General features: G+C 49.9%; 1 protein-coding gene across 13 annotated transcripts in view; it reads left to right on the forward strand.

The window, feature by feature from the left end:
- Banp (Btg3 associated nuclear protein) overlaps positions 1–17,738 on the forward strand; it is a 77,870-nt gene that overhangs the window by 18,896 nt on the left and 41,236 nt on the right. For 8 of the 13 annotated variants that reach the window (XM_063277948.1, XM_006255752.5, XM_006255756.5 and 5 more), the window contains exons 2-5: positions 1,115–1,254; positions 2,614–2,705; positions 5,245–5,444; positions 16,458–16,574. In XM_063277948.1, coding sequence (XP_063134018.1) covers positions 1,185–1,254; positions 2,614–2,705; positions 5,245–5,444; positions 16,458–16,574 — 479 coding nt within the window. In that variant the 5' untranslated portion in view covers positions 1,115–1,184. Of the gene's footprint in view, positions 1–1,114; positions 1,255–2,613; positions 2,706–5,244; positions 5,445–16,457; positions 16,575–17,738 lie in introns of those variants that run through there. The other 5 variants (XM_006255753.5, XM_006255754.5, XM_006255757.5 and 2 more) reach the window with 2 other exon arrangements.

Genomic DNA, 17,738 nt, shown 5'->3' on the forward strand with positions numbered 1-17,738 from the left:
TGGTTTGATTGAATTCTCGGTGTTGTGTGCCATCTGCACTTTTGCTTGGATGTATAAGGGAAATTCTTTTCCCTCTGCTTGTCGGTCGTACCTTTTAATGAAGGGTTTCAGCTCCCGGAGCTCTGCTTCACTTTCAGGAGCCCTCCCCGCCTTTCTTTCCTGGCCTCAGGACCTGGGGCCTTGTGCTTGTTTGGCTGAGCTGGGCTTCAGCCCCAGGAGATGCTTGGATAGCATCCTGAGAGCCCATTTCCTTGCTACAGCTTCTCCTGGGTCTCCCTCCCAGTGCTTGCTTGTTGGCTTGTCCTCACCATCTCCTGTGCTGCATTTTGGAGCATTCTCTTTAGTCTTCTTTACTTCCTCCTGTTCCTATTCACTTTCCTGCTGGTTTTGTTAAGATTCCACCTGTTGTATTTGTTTACTCTTGGGTTTTTCTGACTTGGTTTTTCTGTAACTGTTCATTTTTAACTGTTTATTTAGATCTGTGTTGATGGACCTGGCCTCACTTTCATGTTGGAGCATATGGTCTTTGGTGGCTTAATCAGAATGTCGCAGAAGCTAGAAGGAAGTCACAGACAGATCTGCTAGGGGTAGTTCTTAAGGGCGGGGTGTCTGGAGGGCCATGCAGCTGTGACTGGTTCTCTGGGATGTGTTAGTCACTAGTGCACAGCAGTGTTTCTACAGGCAGCTGAGGCCCTCTGGAGATGCTAGACTTGCCTGAGGGTTCCAGACCTGCTTCTTGAAGATGTGTTGGAGGTGGTGTGAGGAGTGGGGGAGGGGAGGAAGTAAGGAGTGGGGGAGGTGCGAGGTTTTTTTTTTTTGTTGTTCTTTTTTTCCCCCCGGAGCTGGGGACTGAACCCAGGGCCTTGCGCTTCCTAGGCAAGCGCTCTACCACTGAGCTAAATCCCCAACCCCGAGGGGCGAGGTTTTCAGTCCACTATTTAGGATAAAAAGTAGCTAGTTAACATTTGTGAACACTTCTGAATGCTCAAAGACCAAGTAGAGCCTGCAATGAAGCAGCTGCAGCCCTTTAAGACCCTTTAGTGCACAGAGCTACAATCTGTCCCACACTGGGACCATTAATCTTCCCTTCTGGTTCTTGACATTTATTTTGCAGGTGACAGAAACCCCATACCCTGTGACTTCTGGACTCTTGCTTGTCAGTGTACCCCTTTCTCGGGCTCTGGATGATGTCAGAGCAGGACCTGGCAGATGTGGTTCAGATTGCAGTGGAAGACTTGAGTCCTGACCACCCAGGTACAGCTGTGAGACAGTAGGTGAACTGTTGCTCTCCCTGTCTTTCCAGTGTCAAAGCCACCCTGCTGGACTTTGTTCCCCTAGTAAAACAGACACAGCAGTGACGCCGGGCCTGTGTGAAAATTCAGACCATAGGATGTAAACAGGGCTGCCTGCATGTGCACGTGTACACACACACACACACACACACACACACACACACACACACACACACACACATGCGCTCCCATACATATTTATTTCTGCAAAAAAGAGTTAAGACCATTGCCCTAGAGGCTGCTGTGTGTTGCTGAGGAGGAAGCAAGGCTCACACAGACCTATGGGAAGCAGAGTCTTGTCCTCTCTGTTGTGAGTGAGTGCACAGAGGCTGGAGAAATGCACAGGTCGTCAGGGTGAGAAAAACTGAACTTAGGTGCATGAAAACATTCATGGCATACAGGTCAGTAAAATGCTGAACACAGAATTCTGGGAAGGTGGCCTGTGTTAGGCCAGAGCAGTGGCTCAGTGGTTAGGAGTACTTCCTCTCTTTCAGAGGACCTGGGTTCCCATGTTGGACAACTTACAACCACCGATAACTCCAGCTTCAGGGCCATGCAGCTGGGCAGATGTTCTCTTCTCTTCTGGCTTTTGAGGGACCCCCACACATATCATGCACTTACATAGATATATACACATAAATAAAAGCATGCCTCACAGAAGCCCTTGCTCTGTGTAGAGGAAAGGCCTAGCCCGCACAGCTCCACAGAGGTGCAGTTCACAGAGATAGGTCCCAACGGGCGTCCCTGCTATTTGGCTCGGTGATCGTCACTTTAATACTGTTTTTTTCCTTGATTGTAGACAAGATGGGGAGTTGGGATGGTACTGCAGAGGCTGGAATTGGGGTTACCTTGCCTCTCTGAAAGCAGGCCAGCAGGAACTGTTTGTGTGGTGGCTCCTGAGCGCTGCGGCTTCCACATAACTCAGCCGTTGGCTGTGCTGTTTGGGGCATTTGAATGCAGAGAGGGTTGTGGCTCAGTATGAATGTGCCTCACAGCGCCATTCCTTACATGGGCCCAGGCCAGGTGAGGGAGCTCTTGGTTTTACAGTGAAGTAGCAGAGGACACGAAACAAAGCTGGGAAGAAGTCACAAATGAGGGTTCTGTGTGGGTTTGCCTGCTCGGCTCCAGATTGGGTGGTCTGATTTGGGTGGGGGAGATGAGGGACGGTCTATTTCTGCCTGGCTGAGGATTTCAACAAGGAAAGGGGCTGTGCCCTTTTTCATCAGCCTTAAGGTGCAGCACTGCTTGGCTGTAGTGGCAGAGAGCCCCGAGGAGCTCAGTGTGTTTACCCGGCTTTCCCGTCTCTGTGCTTGCTCTGCAGTTGTTTTGGAGAATCATGTCGTGACGGATGATGATGAGCCTGCTTTGAAGCGCCAGCGACTAGAGATCAATTGCCAGGATCCCTCTATAAAGGTACCGTGTGGCTCCTGTGTGCACTGCGTGATTTCCTACCATCAACTTGGGCTTAGAATAGTACGACGGATCCTCTTGCAGCTCCACAGTGGCAGGGCCACGCCATCTGGAATTCTGGGGGAGGCTCTCCCTGCCTCTTCTGTGCTTGCTGTGACCTATAGGTGGTCCCAGCCTTGTCACTACAGTCCATGCCTGAGGCCTGTCCTCTCCCAGGCCCAGATGGGTCATTTATTTGAATACATGTGCACAGACCCTCTTTCTAGACGAGGCCACAGGGAGGGTCTGGCCTTGTAGGATGGAGATGCCACAGAGATGCTGCATAAAAGGACAGGACAGGCTCTCCCGGCAAAAGACAGGAGGAAACAGTAGATTTGGAAGAGGACAAATAAAGAGTCTTCCTGTGCGTGCACAAGCCTCCTTACCTCAGGTGGGTCACTGTGACCCACTGCCAAGTCCTGAGGTTTGCTGGCTGGGGTTGGAGGCTCCCCATTCAGCCAGTGAGTTGCTTCCAGATTTGTTCATTTGGGATCCAGTGTCGGCAAGGTAAGAAGTAAATATTACAGGAGCGTTTACAGGAGTGACCGAGATGACACCGGTCCTCTTCACATGCTTCTCTGTGTCGAGGGTGTCTTCTTGAGATGCTCAGTTTGCTCTGGTCAGAAGTAGTACCAGCTGGGGCTGGGAACTGAGAGTCTACTCTGACCACAAGTGGTGGTGCACACCTTTAATCCTGGTGCTTGAGGGGCAGAGGCAAGCAGATCTCTGAGTTTGTGGCCAGCCTGGTGTACATAGTGAGTTCAGGGACAGCCAGGGCTGTCAATCAAAGATGCTATCTCAAATCAATCAATCAATCAATCAATCAATCAATCAATCAGTGAAATCCACCTTGAGAGTAGTGGACAGGACAGCATCCAATTTCAGAGTAAACTGTGACCATAATTGTATCATAAAACACATTTTTAAACAAGAGCAAAACAGACCATGGAGGAAAGTGGCTGCCTGGGTTCTGCTGTCACATGCAGTCATGTGCTGTCATGGGATTGGAAGACATTCACATACCCACTTGCCAAAGTAATTCTCCATGGACAGGTCAGAGCTGATTGTGGGCGCCTCACCTGGCAGCTTTAGGAAGAATACTGTCTCTCTTCTTCCTTTGTGAGTTAATCAGTCTGTAACAGTGGTTTTTCTTTCTCAGTTGGCCACCACTTAGTTCTCAAGGTGTGTCTGCCTGTACTGTTGATGTTGCCCCATTGATAACTGAATGGATACTTGGAAAGGAACCTGGTGTTGGCTGCTTGTTTCCTCCCGCACACAGCCTTGCCCATAGAGAGAATGGTTAGCAGGGGAGGGCCGAGTTCTTTTCCTTTTCTCACTAGTGTCTTTCTGTGAAAAGAGACCTTTAAGTCAGGGTTCAGAGTGCTGGTTAAGACCAGCAGCATCTGAAGAAAAAGCTTGTTCTCTTGCCTATGCTGGGTCTTGTACAGGATGTGCTGAGTGGAGGTGGATGGAGGCCTTCGGGTATGCGGCACTTTCCCATGGCTGCTCCTCACTGCTGTGTATAGCAGGGAAATAGAGCAAGCTCAGAGTTCTTCAGAGCCGAGTCTGGCTGCTCAGAATGCTCTGACCCCTGCATTCCCACTTTGCCACACCCAGGTGGTGGTGGTGTGACGGACTCTCTGTGGCTGATGTGGTCGTGATTCCCTTTCGTGAGCAGAGTCCGACCCTCACTCAGTTGGACCAGGTGCAGAGCAACTGTTCTGACTGCCTGTGCTCTGAGGTCCAGCGTCAGCCTGTGCTGCTGCCTCTGCTCTCATGGGCTAGCGCCTTCTTTCTGATGTGTCTCCGAGGCTGCGTTCCTCTTCTGGGCGAATCCTTCTCATTCTGTTTTCTTCAGGGGCTGCTAGCCTTGTTCCTACATTCCCTGTTAACACCAGCACCCTGAACGCTGGCTTAGAGGTCTCTTCACAGTAGAATTCCTGTGTGCATCATGCATCTAGTAGTTCTGACAGGATTGGCGCTTGGGGGAGCAAAGCCATTCCCTCTACTCTCTGTGTTCTTAAGTTTACTGTGCCGGCTCTGACTTCGGGCTTGGTAGTTGGAAACTGTTCCTTTTATGGGCCACTAGATGGCACACTTGATACTCAGAAGGTCCCTGGAAGGGGTCATTGACACATTTCATGAGGTATACCTGTGTCCAGCCATCTTTTTTGGTTTTCAGGGTTTGGATAGTAGGTATTATCTGTCAGCATTAGAAAGATTTTGTAGCTTTAATGTGTGACTCTATGGGTGAGCACAGTGACAGGCTTATTACTCCCTGGCCTTGGTGGAGGTGAGATTGCTAGGGACTGTTTGACACAGAGCTGAATGCCTAGGCATCCCTCAGGGCTCCTCACTGAATGAGTGCCTCGGCAGGGCCCAGGCATGGCCTCTTCAGCTGAAATACACTGGGTGGACTTAGGAGCCGGCTGTTTGGTGCCCGTGGACTTGCTCCTCACAGTGGAGGACGCCCTCTCTGAAGCCTTTCTGTTTTCACTTCCAGTCTTTCCTGTACTCTATTAACCAGACGATATGTTTGCGGTTGGATAGCATTGAGGCCAAGTTGCAAGCTCTTGAGGCTACTTGCAAATCTCTGGAGGAGAAGCTAGACCTGGTCACCAATAAACAGCACAGTCCCATCCAGGTCCCTATGGTGGCTGGTTCCCCACTTGGCGCCACCCAGACCTGCAACAAAGTGCGATGGTAAGTACAGAAGGGCCGAGGCTCCGCAGGCCACCCTGGGGAAAGCGCTCCTATGCCAGCCCAGAAAAGCCCAGGCGCCGCTGTTACTGATCTGCCCTACCCCGGATATCTGCCCTGGTGCTTCCTGGTTTCACTTAGACCGAAACCAAACAGAGGCTCTGCTGGACCGGCCTGAGTCGCTCCCACTTTCTTTCTTGGCTTAGGCAGCCGGACTCATCTTTCCTTGCACCTGGCCGTGAACTTGGCCCATGTGTGTTGTTTCTTTTCTTTCTCTGTCTCTGCCTGGTGATTGCCTACGCTTTCTTCAGGGGTGATATTCATGATTTTTACTTGATCATAGCAAACTTTCCATTTGGTCTGAGACTTGCCTTGTGCCTGATTTTTAACAAGGTTTGTGGCCTCCAAGCAAGCTTTGCATGGTTTGCACTCTGCAGGCATGGGAGTCTTCATGCCTGGCTCAGTGGGATGGAAAGCTGCCTCCGAAGGTGTCCTCCTCACACTGGGTCCCCGGCAGTGTGGCATGAGAGCCTTGTGTGGCAGCGCCCACCCAGCGCCCTGTTGTCTTTATTCTTTCCTGAGGTGTCTAGGAGGAAGTCCACATGTTGGTGGGCAGAGTGTCATCTCTGTGCTCCAAGGCCTCCTCTTGCCTTGTGGGTTTGGGAAGAGCAGAACAGTAAGGTGGCCTCAGCAGCCTAAAGGGACACCAGTGGCTTTGCTGTGGTGTGGGTGGTTGGTGGGTGCCACCCTGCCCATGTCTGCTGGTAACTAAAGTGACAGTAGGTGCTTTTGTGACTATAAAGGGGTGTGTGGGAAGGGAGAATAGGGGTTACTTTGGGTGGTTTTGGGGTGTTCAGGACCAGTGACTGTCCTCTTTTGAGATGGTTTCTGATGAGGCCTGTTGGGTGGAGCTATTCAGTGCCTCTGGTAACTCTCAAGGGCACTGGATTCACTCTGTTATCCCTCTGTGGTCTAGCTTCTCAGGAGAGGCAGGGTTGCTCTTATGGCTGATGTGGGCTATACAGCTCACCACATGTCTCTCTCCTCCTCCCCGCCCCCACTTATGCACACAGTGTTTGTGCAGGCTCTCTTTTGAAATACCCCTTTGTCCCCACGCATGATGTTTGGAAATACAGCTTTAAGAGTTAATGGCGTGGCCTGCTTCTCGAGGGGAGGCATGGACGCACAGCAGTGTATGGGAGAGTCTGTGCTTGAGCATGCAGTGGCGAGCAGAGATGCAGCCTGCAGGCAGCGGTTGTAGACATCACTGACTGGCAGTGGAATATTCCAGAATGCTGAGTTCTTAGTTTTCTAGACTGACCCAGTATTGAGTTCCAAGAAAGTCAAGTTACATAAAAGCTGCAAGGATGTCCTTTTCAGGTTCGAATTCCACCTGGGACAGGGCTCAGAGTCAGACAAAGGTCCTCATGTGAGTGCTCGGAACCTGGGCATTCGTGTGGGAAGGTTTTGTGTTAGTTCAGGTTGTCTCAGGCATCGAAGGACACCTTAATCTCCTTGGTCACACCTAGACTCTAGTGGCATTTTACATTGGTAGCCATGTTTGTCACACTGACTCCAGAGTTTGGTGACTGCAGCAAACAGTCACAGTTGTCCCCAGGGTGAAATAAAAGAGCAGTGATCTTCGTTTCTTATACGATACTGCCTGTTCTGGGGACAGCAGCTCAACTCTTTCTGCTCTTGAAACATGGTGCCTTCAGGAACTGAGGAAGTGGTGACAGCATCTTTTCCTCTGCTCTAGTTCTGCCAGGTTATGGGAAGCAGGGAGCAGGGGTGGAAGAGGGGCAGGGGTGGAAGAGGGGCAGGGGTGGAAGAGGGTCATTTTTTTGTGGCCTAACCTCAAGGGCTTTGGAATTCTGTCTGTTTGGGAGCACTGAGTGCCAAGGCCACCTAGTTGGACATTCCTAGGGCCCAGATATTTCCAAGTCTAGTTTCTCATTAGAAAGATGAGAGCTGGGACACTACCTGGGTGTGATGGTGTCAGGGACCACATTCCCCAGAAGGCTGTTAACAGGAAACTCTTAGCCTGGAGGATGAGAGCAGAATCTCACGATTCCATTGACAGATGGATGATGTCACTGATGCAGATGCAGGAAGCAAGGAGGATTATTGTACAGAACCTGGGCAGTGGGGCATAGACTGCCTTCTAGAATGATCTAAAAGGCAGCACCATACTGAATGGTGAGGTGCTGTGTTTTGCTTACCTGGCGCCTCTGATGAGGAGTGCTTATGTAAGCTGAATGATCTCTCTCCAGATCATGCAGTCTGGCAAAGAACTTAGAAAACTTGGACCACTACTTGCTGGCTTTGAGTGTGACTTACAATAGGACTAACATAGGGGCCATCACCAGAGTCTTTCAGTTCTAAGGAGGTCTTGAGAAGAGTGCCTAGAGACATTCTTGAAGGATACTGCCTCCGCTTGGAGAGACTGCAGAGGCCCAGATTTAGCAGGAGGTGGTACCCAAGACCCTCTCTGCTCTCGAAATCTATGCCCCCTGCTGGTTATTTGACACCTGACCCGACAAGGCCTAGGCTGCAGGGCTCCAAGGGGTGCTCTTCCAATTGTTTGTGCTCCTTGGCAGACAGAGGCCATGGGGCACTGCCAACCTCAGCTGGCATGGGTCCGGATTTTCAGATTCTGCACCTGAATGAGGGAATTCAAGACAAAAAGAAAAGAAGGCCTGTTTTCTTTGATGCTCAAGCTTAATCATGATAAAAATGATTGTGAGGTTACAGGTCATGGGGTTTCATCCAGCAGTGACATTCGGCTTCCAGAGGTGGAAATGGACTTAATTCTGTTTTGCCTGGCTTGTCTCCCCTGCTGGTGTGCTGTGAGGTTGACTTCACACAGATGTACTTGGAGGGACGGCCGGGAGGCATTTTAATGCTGAGGGAGCAGCAGTTGTTGGAGCATCTGCACTGTTGTGGAAGCCGGTGGTTTGCTGAGCCAATCCGTAATGGTGCTTCAAGCATTCTAAGAAGGCCAGTACTGTGTTGCTTATCCAGAAGGCCTCAAGGGCCAGCTCAGGCATTTTGATACAAATGGTGAATAAGTTACCTTGCTGCTCTTTGCAGCTAGACACAGACTGAGTACGAAGCAGGGAGCGTTGTACAGTGCACATGCAGTTCAAGTGGACGGTACTGCTTGATAAGTCAACGACTTTTAGAACCAAGAGTTCTGATGGTTTTTAACTAAGACTGTTATTGAGGACAGAGATTGTTTCTTTTTTTTTTTTTTTTTTTTTTTTTGGTTCTTTTTTTCGGAGCTGGGGACCGAACCCAGGGCCTTGCGCTTCCTAGGCAAGCGCTCTACCACTGAGCTAAATCCCCAACCCCGTTTCTTATTTTTAAAAGCAATAGATTTTTTTTCTTTTAAAGGTTTAAAAAATTAGGGCTGGAGAGATGGTTAAGTGGGTAGAACCAGTGGGTTCAGTTGTCACCAGCATTGCATAAACCCAACATGGCTGTCATCCCCACAATTAAGAGGGAGAAACTGGAGGGTAAGAAGTTCAAGGTTATCCTTGACTACATAATGAGCTTGAGGCTAGCCTGGGCTACATGAGACGTGTCAAAAGCAAAACTAGACAAAATAACACACACAGAGAGACATAGACAGGCAGATACACACACACACACACACACACACACACACACACAAGGATTTTGTATAACAATGGTTTCTAGAATTTAAAAAAAACTGACTTAAAGTTTCCCTTAGGGCTGTGGTGCAAAGCTTCCTCAGGAGAATTCTTAGGCTTTTCTTCCCCTGAAGTTAGAGACTTGAAATGTTAATGGAGATTTAAACTCCCTGTTGCAACCTGGCTGCCAATTCTTAGTTCCTGGTGATCTTTGGTTTTCCTGCTAAAGGAAGCTCGGGTTCCTAGCTTGCCTGCTTCCTGGAGAGCTCATCTCTAGCTTTCCTCCTTGTCCTGTGTGCTGTGGGAGTCAGCTTCCAGTTAGAAAGAAGCCTCTCATGTAGGCTGAAAGTGTGGCAGGCCCAAGGTAGGGCTGTTTGCCTGTGGAGCGCCTGGACTCCCGCCATGGTGGGCTTGTTTACTCTCATCTGATTTTGAGTTCTGGATGCCTCTGTTCAGTGCCATGCTTGATCTTCCTGCTGGGCCTGTGCTGCCTTGGACAGCCACACATGTTCTTCTGTACACCTCAGGGCTGTTAGCCAAGGAGGCGGCACACAGTTCACAGGAAGGTTGGGGAGTCCTTAGCAAACCCTGCTGACTCAGATGCGGTGCAACCCTCAAAGCCAACACAGTAAAGCGAACCATCCTGCTAGGTTGTAGTCCGGCCACTCAGAGGGCTCCCAGCACCTGCAGGACTCTTGCTCTTTGAAGGGAATTATGTTGGCTCCAGGTTGCTCTGGGAAGAGTTGTCATGTCCACCCAAGGTGGTTTCACGAACACAGTGAGTCTTCCCACCCAGGTGTCAGGTGTTTAGTTTCTCCTTGTTGTACATAACTTGTATTTCTAAGTACTTTATACTTATGGTCTTACGTATGCTAGCCTGGCCTCTAGACCGCCTCCTACCTTCACGTCCTGATGCTGTGATCACTGGCACGCACCATGCCTTGTGTGTGAGGTGCTGGGGCTCACACCCCGAACTGTGACTGAGCTGCATTCTCAGCTACCATAAATTTTTAAAACAATTGCTTACATGTGTGTGGTTTGAGGATAAGTGTGTGTGTCCTTCTGAAGCTGGAAGAGGGTGATAGAGTTACAGGTGGTCAGGAGCCCGTGATGTGGGGGGTGCAGAGAACTAATCTTGTGTCCTGAAAGAGCCGTGGCCCCATCCCTCCCATGAGTCTTTACATTTCGGTTTCCAATCATTTGCTCATTTCTGAATTCACCTCCCAACACCAGCATGAAATCTGGCCCATACTAGATACTGTTACACCCTTGTGGCCTGCCTGTAGTTCCTGAGTTCATGTATTTTAGAACTTTTCCTTAGGATTTGAGAAGCCATGAGCCCTGTGTGTGGCACACTTTCAATTCCTACTTTTAGGAGGCTGAGGCTAGAGGATGCTGCGAACTGAGAGGCCAGTTTGGCTTACACAACAAGACCCTGCTGACTGGAACGTTCCCTTCTCACAAGGATTTCTATGCTGTCTTTACTGCATATCCATGTATCCTGTCCTTCTGTTTGCCTTGATACACTTTTGTTTTCTGAAGGTGCTCCATAGGGTGAGTTCTGGTTCATCTTCAGGAAGAACTTTCCCTACCCTTTCCAACAAACCCTTTATTCCCATGTGACACAGTATTATGCATTATTCATATTAAAAATAAAAATTTGCCAGGGCGGCCATCTGGATTAATATTTCTCATTCAGGAGGCCTTGAATTCATAGAAGTCTTCCGGCCTTAGTCTCTCTAGTCTCGGGTTACAGACATAAGCCACTATAATCGGCTTAGGGGGAGACTTTTCCGAGACCCGTTTCTCCCATCAGAAGGTCGGATGAAGTGGAGGGATAAGGCACTGTGAGTTGGGTGAGTCATAAACAGGGCGCAGTGTGCTGTGAGCCTTAGCGGCTCTGAGCCGTAAAGGGTCATAAGTTACTGGGATGCTGGCCACACCCCAGGAAACCCACTGGACTTCAAATCTTTAATTTTTGGTGCTTAATGTCCACTTCTGACTGGCAAGGAGGTGGCTCTAGACGTCCTCTGCTTGTTGTATGCTTAGTAAGCACCTTGCTGCCATCTGGCTCTTGTGCTCCGTCTTTCTGTTTTTGGGGTGTTGGCCAGCTGCATGAAGACCCCAGAACTCTAAGACACTTTGCTCAGGCTGAACCCAGACTTAAATTTATGTGGGCCTGAAGCAGCAGACTTCAGTTATGGCTGGTGGTCTGTGGTTCTGGCAGTGCATTCTTGAACAAAGCAGACAGAAGGCCACCACCATAAGCCAGAGGTGCTAAGTGGACAGACACTATAGCAGGGGATGAGCAGGGGTGAAGGGAGGTGGCTCAGCAGAGCTATGGCCTGTGCGTGTGTGTGTGTGTGCATGCGTGTGCATGCGTGTGTGTGTGTGTGTGTGCGCGCGTATGCGCGTGTGCGCGTGCATGGGTTTGTGTGTGCGTAACTGGGAAGTTGTTTTACAGTTTTGTCTGATTGTTTTTGTTGTTTTTAAAGCTGGAGGTCTCATGAGAATTTCCCAGGGCAATTGTAAAGTAAAAAGAAGTCTTAGGTTCTCTTAAGAGGCACTGGCTTTTCCTAGAAAGTTCTGATTTGTGAGAAGTAGTGTGAGCACAGCTTTCTAGTTTAGAAAGTTGCTGTTATAAGAGCCCGTTGGGTTCACATCTAACTTATGCCTGGCCAGCTCTATGGTCTTGGGCTGTGAGATGTCTTTCTGAGCTGCTGTCTGTGGCAGAGGCACTGAGATGCCCTGTCTGTATTTCGGCTACAGCCCTTTGGAAGGTACTGCATCGTCCCATCTTCCTCCCCACCACCCCTGACCCCTGTGTGTGTGCGTGTGCGTGTGTGTGTGCCCGTGTGTGTGTGTGTGCGTGTGTGCGCGTGTGTGTGTGTGTGCGTGTGCGTGTGCGTGTGTGTGCCCGTGTGTGTGTGTGTGTGCGTGCGTGCGTGTGTGTGTGTGTGTGTGTGTGATGGACTCAGTGTTTTATCTCATATTTCTATGTGGAAGGCACCGCGTCTTCTGTCTCACAGTACTTAGAATGAGGAATGTGCTTCTCTTGAAGCCTTTGTGACCAGTGCTTGTCATCCTTTCTGCTGTCAGGCTGATTGTTGACATCCTTTGACCTTAGTAGGTCAGAGGGCCTTGTTCACACCTGTCAGGGGACGCTGCTCTGCCACTGTCTTGAATAACAGTAGGTAAAGGTGAGAATGTTCAGCTTGTGTAACTTCAGCCACAAATCAACCTCATTTAAGAAAGGAACCGTCAGGCCAGATGAGATTGTTCTTGCCTGTAATTCTAGCACGTGGGAGGTGGAGGCTGGAGAGTTGTAAGTTTGAGCCTACCTTGGCTACATAGATGCTGTCTCAAGGACCCCCATTACTCTCCAGAAGTCCCAACTGTCTGTGGGTCGTATCATTTCCTTTCTTCAAAATTTTCATTAAGTTTTATGAAAAGATTTACTTTTGTCTGTGAGTGTTTTGCCTATGTCTGTGAGTATGCCACATGCGTGTAGTACCCGTGGAGCCCAGAGGAGGGCAGGCATTGGACCCCAGGAACTGGAGTAAAGGTGATTATCGCCTATCTCGTGGGTGCTGTGCAAGAGCAGTCAGTGCTCTTAACCGCTATGCCCATTTCCAGCCCTTAGCTCATCAAGTTCTTGTTTAAGGACTGGAGAGATGGCTCAGTGGTTAAGAGCACTGACTGCTCTTCCAGAGGTCCTGAGTTCAAATCCCAGCAACCACATGGTGGCTCACAACCATCTGTAATGGGATCTGATGCCCTCTTCTGGTATCTGAAGACAGCTACAATGTACTCATATTAAAAAAAAATCTTTAAAAAAGTTTTTATTTAATAGAAAAATAGACAACTGGGAAGGGGACTGGGAGCAGGGGATGCAAATAAATAAATAAATAAGTATAAATGAAAAGAAAATAGCCAGGGGTCGAGTATGAGTAGTTAATTCAGGATTGTAAAGGAGTGAATAGAGATCATAAAAAGGATTTGAGCAGTACAAACCGAGGGGGATAAATGGATAGCTTGCTCCTGGAGCAAAAAAAAATAGTCATGCTGTAGGGCAACCTGCGGGAGGGTGCGGGGGACAAGGGTGGAGGCCACTCTTTGTAGAGTTTACCCTTATTACAGTCAGCACTGGAGTAGAAGAGGACTGGACAGGAGCTCCTTGTAAAGGTGGACCAACTGTAAGCTCATAGGAGGTCTTTGGGGTCTAGAGCCAGGCAAAAAGGATCCTTTAATCTGGTGCAGGCAGGCAGGTTGATCTGGGAGAGCATAAAAAGAATAACACAGACAAGTAAAGATATTTGAAAGCCAGAATGCTCTAAACTCAGCAGTAAATGAAGTTACTGTGAAACCAGTCTGAGGAATGCCTGCAAGTCTTCAGCTTCTTGGCCATAATAAGAATATGGCCGTCAGCTGTGGTGGCGGTGTAGGGGTGGGATGGGGCGGTGGGGGTGATGGCAGTGGGGTGGTGCTTATACACTGTTAAGATGAAACAAAGGAGGATAAATAGCTCTTGATGCCAGAAGGAATGTGGAGAGACAGGAGCTCTTGTGTGCAGCAGCATGGCCAGGTCTTAGAAGCTGGGTGTCCTCTCTACATGGCCCAGCAATGGTGCTCAGGACCATTTGTGCTCATGATCAAGGCACAGTCATGAAGAAACCTACAAACAGGTACCACTTCTCAGCGAGCAAGACCGATTAACAGTTCCGTGGGGTGGAGCGGTCCCCAGCCACTGAAGCAGCAACCGTGAGCAGCGCCTGTGGTTGTCCTGTGAGTCCTTAACGGAATGTTCTTTAAGGACAAACACAGATGGTTCTCTAGAGAGATCCCAGGAGGCGGCAGAGCAGGACTGGTTCTGGGAAAGGATGTTGTGCAGCCCTGTGGCCTGTGATGGCAACTGAAGGAAGCTTGCCTCTCTCTCTCTCTCTCTCTCTCTCTCTCTCTCTCGCTCTCTCGCTCTCTCGCTCACTCGCTCGCTCACTCACTCATGTGTGAGTACAGGTTTGCTTGTTGCTGTTGCCTTCACTTCAGGCTGCATGGATTTCATAGCTGGGGACGTGTTCACAAGCCTCTGTGTGCTCCCAAGAAACTTGTAATTACATCACAACATTGAGTGTTTGGGGTTTGCCTGTGCACATGGCTGTTTGGTGTATGCATGTGTGTGTGTGTGTGTGTGTGTGTGTGTGTGTGTGTGTGTGTGTGTTCCTACATGGTTTATTTTAGGAGCTGGTTCAGGAGCTGCTGAGCAAATGTGAAGTCTGGGGTTGGCGTGTGAAGGTGCAGTAGAAGGGGGCTGTCTCTGGCCAGAGGAGCTAAAGCCTCCTGGAGGGCTCCTGTAGAGGCTGCCCCAGCTACCTATCACCTCTCCTGACAGAGCACTAATGAACTAACGAGGAAGTGTAGGCCCAGCTGTAAGATTCCATCTCCGACAGCTCCCAGATTTGTGTGTGACTAAGTCACTGGGATGATAGCTCATCACAGCTACCCCAGAAAGTCACACAGGAGAATGAGGAAGTGTGTGATCTGTAGTCATATGCCCCAGCCTGCGGGGGTTCAGAGGAGACCTGGGGGACAGGAGGCACAAAGAAGGAGAGCAAGTCTGTGGTCTGATCAAGCTCTCAAATTTTATTTCCATGCAGTGGCTTATAAAGACAAGCAGGCAGGAAGGCCACACAGGGCCCAAGACTAATTTCACTACCGTCACCATCCTCCCTATATCCCTAAACCATAAATTGCAGGTATATTGATAAGAACAGATAACTGGCTAGGTTTCTCAGAGGGTGTAAGTGGGCTCTCCAGTCCTGAGACAGAGGGTGTGCAAGAGGGCTTAGCTTCTGGCAGGCATACACCTGTGACATGAAAGGAGGTGATATTGTGTTCAGAAAGTCCAAATTCTTGGGCGCCTAGAAATGTTTTCCTGATTTCCCCATCATAGTTTGGTGACAGATGTTCCCAGAAACATTTGTGTGTATATATGTCCCTCCAGATGCATTAGTGTGTGTGCATGTCGCTCCAGAAGCATTTATGTATTTTTTACCCTTAATAGTATTGGGTGTTTTCTGCTTAATTTGGTAGAGTTGTGGCTGATAGGATTGTATGGTACAAGGCCATATAAGCCATTTCCCTCTTGTGCTGTGAATGTGGGAAGTATGCGTGCTGGAGGCCACACAGCCACAGAAGCAGGCACAACTCTCCGGGGTTACTTTGGATCCCTGTTTGTCACTTTAGGGTCACCAGAGAATAAGTAGAATGACTGAGAAACGAGGGACTGGCATGGCAGTACTTATACTTCCTCTGACAAGGACACTGGTCTCCAGGTGACATAACCGGCTGCGTCCAGTGGCAGCTGTTTGTAGCCCTGGCTCCTCACAGCAGTCCATACTTTAGACAACTCTGTGCCAAGAAGTGCTCTGACTTGACCCGAGGGTTGCAGTGAAGGAGTCCCTTGAGAGCTGCTGCTGGTCCTTACTCAGTCTCACCCTAATGCTGCCCCCAGGGTGTTTCTGAGCCTGGCGGTTCTTGGGCCATGGTCTGTTCTCTCCTAGAATTTCTCCTCAAACCCAGGCCCCAAGACCTTTTGTTTCGGTTCTGTGCTCCTCAGAGGGCTGCGGGTGGTGTGTGAGCATGTTTCCCGCTGCTGCCCGTGGGTTGGTTGGCTGCCCAACTCTAGAGGTCAGATGTGGAGTGACGTGAGGAAGGCAGCTGCGAGACCAACCTGCCGGATCAGAGTTTTGGAGGGATGCGTTGGAAAGAGGCTGGGGAGCTGGTTCAGTGGGTAAGCTCATGCTTCTGCAAGCTTGAAGATGTGAGTTTAAGTCCTTAACATGCATGGAAAAATCCAGGCCATATCTTGTAGGCTCAGCACTGGGGACTTGGGACAGGGAGATCCCAGGCTGACTTAGCAGCCTAGCTGAGTGGACTAGGTTTCTATTCAGTGGTAGACCCTGTTTGAAAAGAGTAAGGCAGAGAGCAGTGGAAGAAAACTCCCAGTACCTGCTCTGCACTCCGCACACAGCTCACATGTATGCGGTGCACATAGGTGCCCTGCGCACACACATCACACATACACACACACACACGGGGAAATGAAGAGGAACCTGTTTTCATGAAACCTGTTGCTGAGATGGCTCGCGGATGCACAGCCCACCCTGCCCACATTTGTGTCAACCAAGAATACCAACCAGCAGGAAGCTGGAGAGCCTTGTCTCCAGTTTAGTTGTTCTGCACTGGACCCCATTCTCTGGTGTTGGCCCAGGAGCTGACCGTGTTGAATGATTCATGTGCTCTGACAATGACTGTTGTTGTTTTAAGGTCTTCTTTTTCTTGTGATTCTTTTGTTTCATAGCGTCGTCCCCCAGACTACAGTAATACTCAACAATGATCGGCAGAACGCCATTGTAGCCAAGATGGAAGACCCATTGAGCAACAGGGCACCGGATTCCCTGGAAAATATCATTAGCAAGTCAGTAGCCATCACCACCCACCTTCCCTGCCACTGTCCTGAGGCTAAGTGAGCGTTCCTGAGCCAGGGTCAGTCTGAGCACATGTCCATGTCTGCAGTCATAGGGCCCATTCTGTTAGCAACCACCATAGCTTTTAGGTCAGGAAGGGCCAACTTGGTGCTTAGCAATGGTGGGGTGAGACAGTGCAAGGGTGGGCAGCCGTGAGGACCGCTGGGCTGGATCTGGTATGTGAAGAGGCTAGATATGGCCTGTGGTCCGCTGAGCACTCCCATCTGTCTGTCCTGCAGTTGAGCCTCTTCTGAGTCTGGTAAATGACACACTTGTGTTGACGTTGTGACTTTTTCCTCATCCCTGTCTTTTGAGATGTGTTGAATGGACCTTCCGTCAGTCAGAAATGAAAGGGCACAGCAGCCATGCCCTGCGGGGCCTCTGCCCCTGGCTCTGGCTCTGTGCCTCAGGAAAGCTTGGTCACCTTTTGATTACCAGCAGTGTTCTCACAGATTCCTGCCTTCCTTTTTTTCTCTGTGGGGTGTGACTCCTTCCAGCTTTGTCTGGCTTCTTGTCCTGGCCCAGGTCTCTAGGAAACTGGAGGCCTGGGGTTGCTGTGACTGTGCTGAGTGGGGTGCTGGAGGCCTGCCACTCTGTTGGGGAGAGGACGCGCCTCCTGGCCCACTCTGAGGTCGTGGGTGTGGAGTGTCGAGGAGCCAGTTCACTGTGGGTAGCTCAGAGGGGTCAAGTTCAGGAAGGACCTCCTGCCTCTGGGGATGACCAGAGTTTTAAGGCCCCTTTGACTTTGCTGATGGGAACTTGGGCTTTGTTTCCTCTGTGGTGTGTAGGAGGCCATGGTCCAAAACGTTGACAGAATCATTCAGAAAACAAATCAATCTTGGGTCTTTTTTGAGCACTTTCTGCTGCTAGCTGTTTGGCTGCTGCTTTACTTCAGGGCCCTGCACCAAGAATGGCTCCCAGAGGACTCCTGACATTCTTGATGGCCTTGGAAGTTGCTTCTAGGGTTTTGTCTGTGGGAGTCAGAGGGAGTGTGGAGGTGTTTTGGAGGCCGAGTCATCTTGGGTGTCTGACAGCATGGATGATGGATGGATGGGGACTCTGATACACGGTGACCATTGTGCATGTGAGGATGGCCTCTAAGGTCTGAAAGCCAG

Source organism: Rattus norvegicus, chromosome 19 (genome assembly GCF_036323735.1).
Source record: "Rattus norvegicus strain BN/NHsdMcwi chromosome 19, GRCr8, whole genome shotgun sequence".
Classification (NCBI taxonomy): Eukaryota; Metazoa; Chordata; class Mammalia; order Rodentia; family Muridae; genus Rattus; species Rattus norvegicus.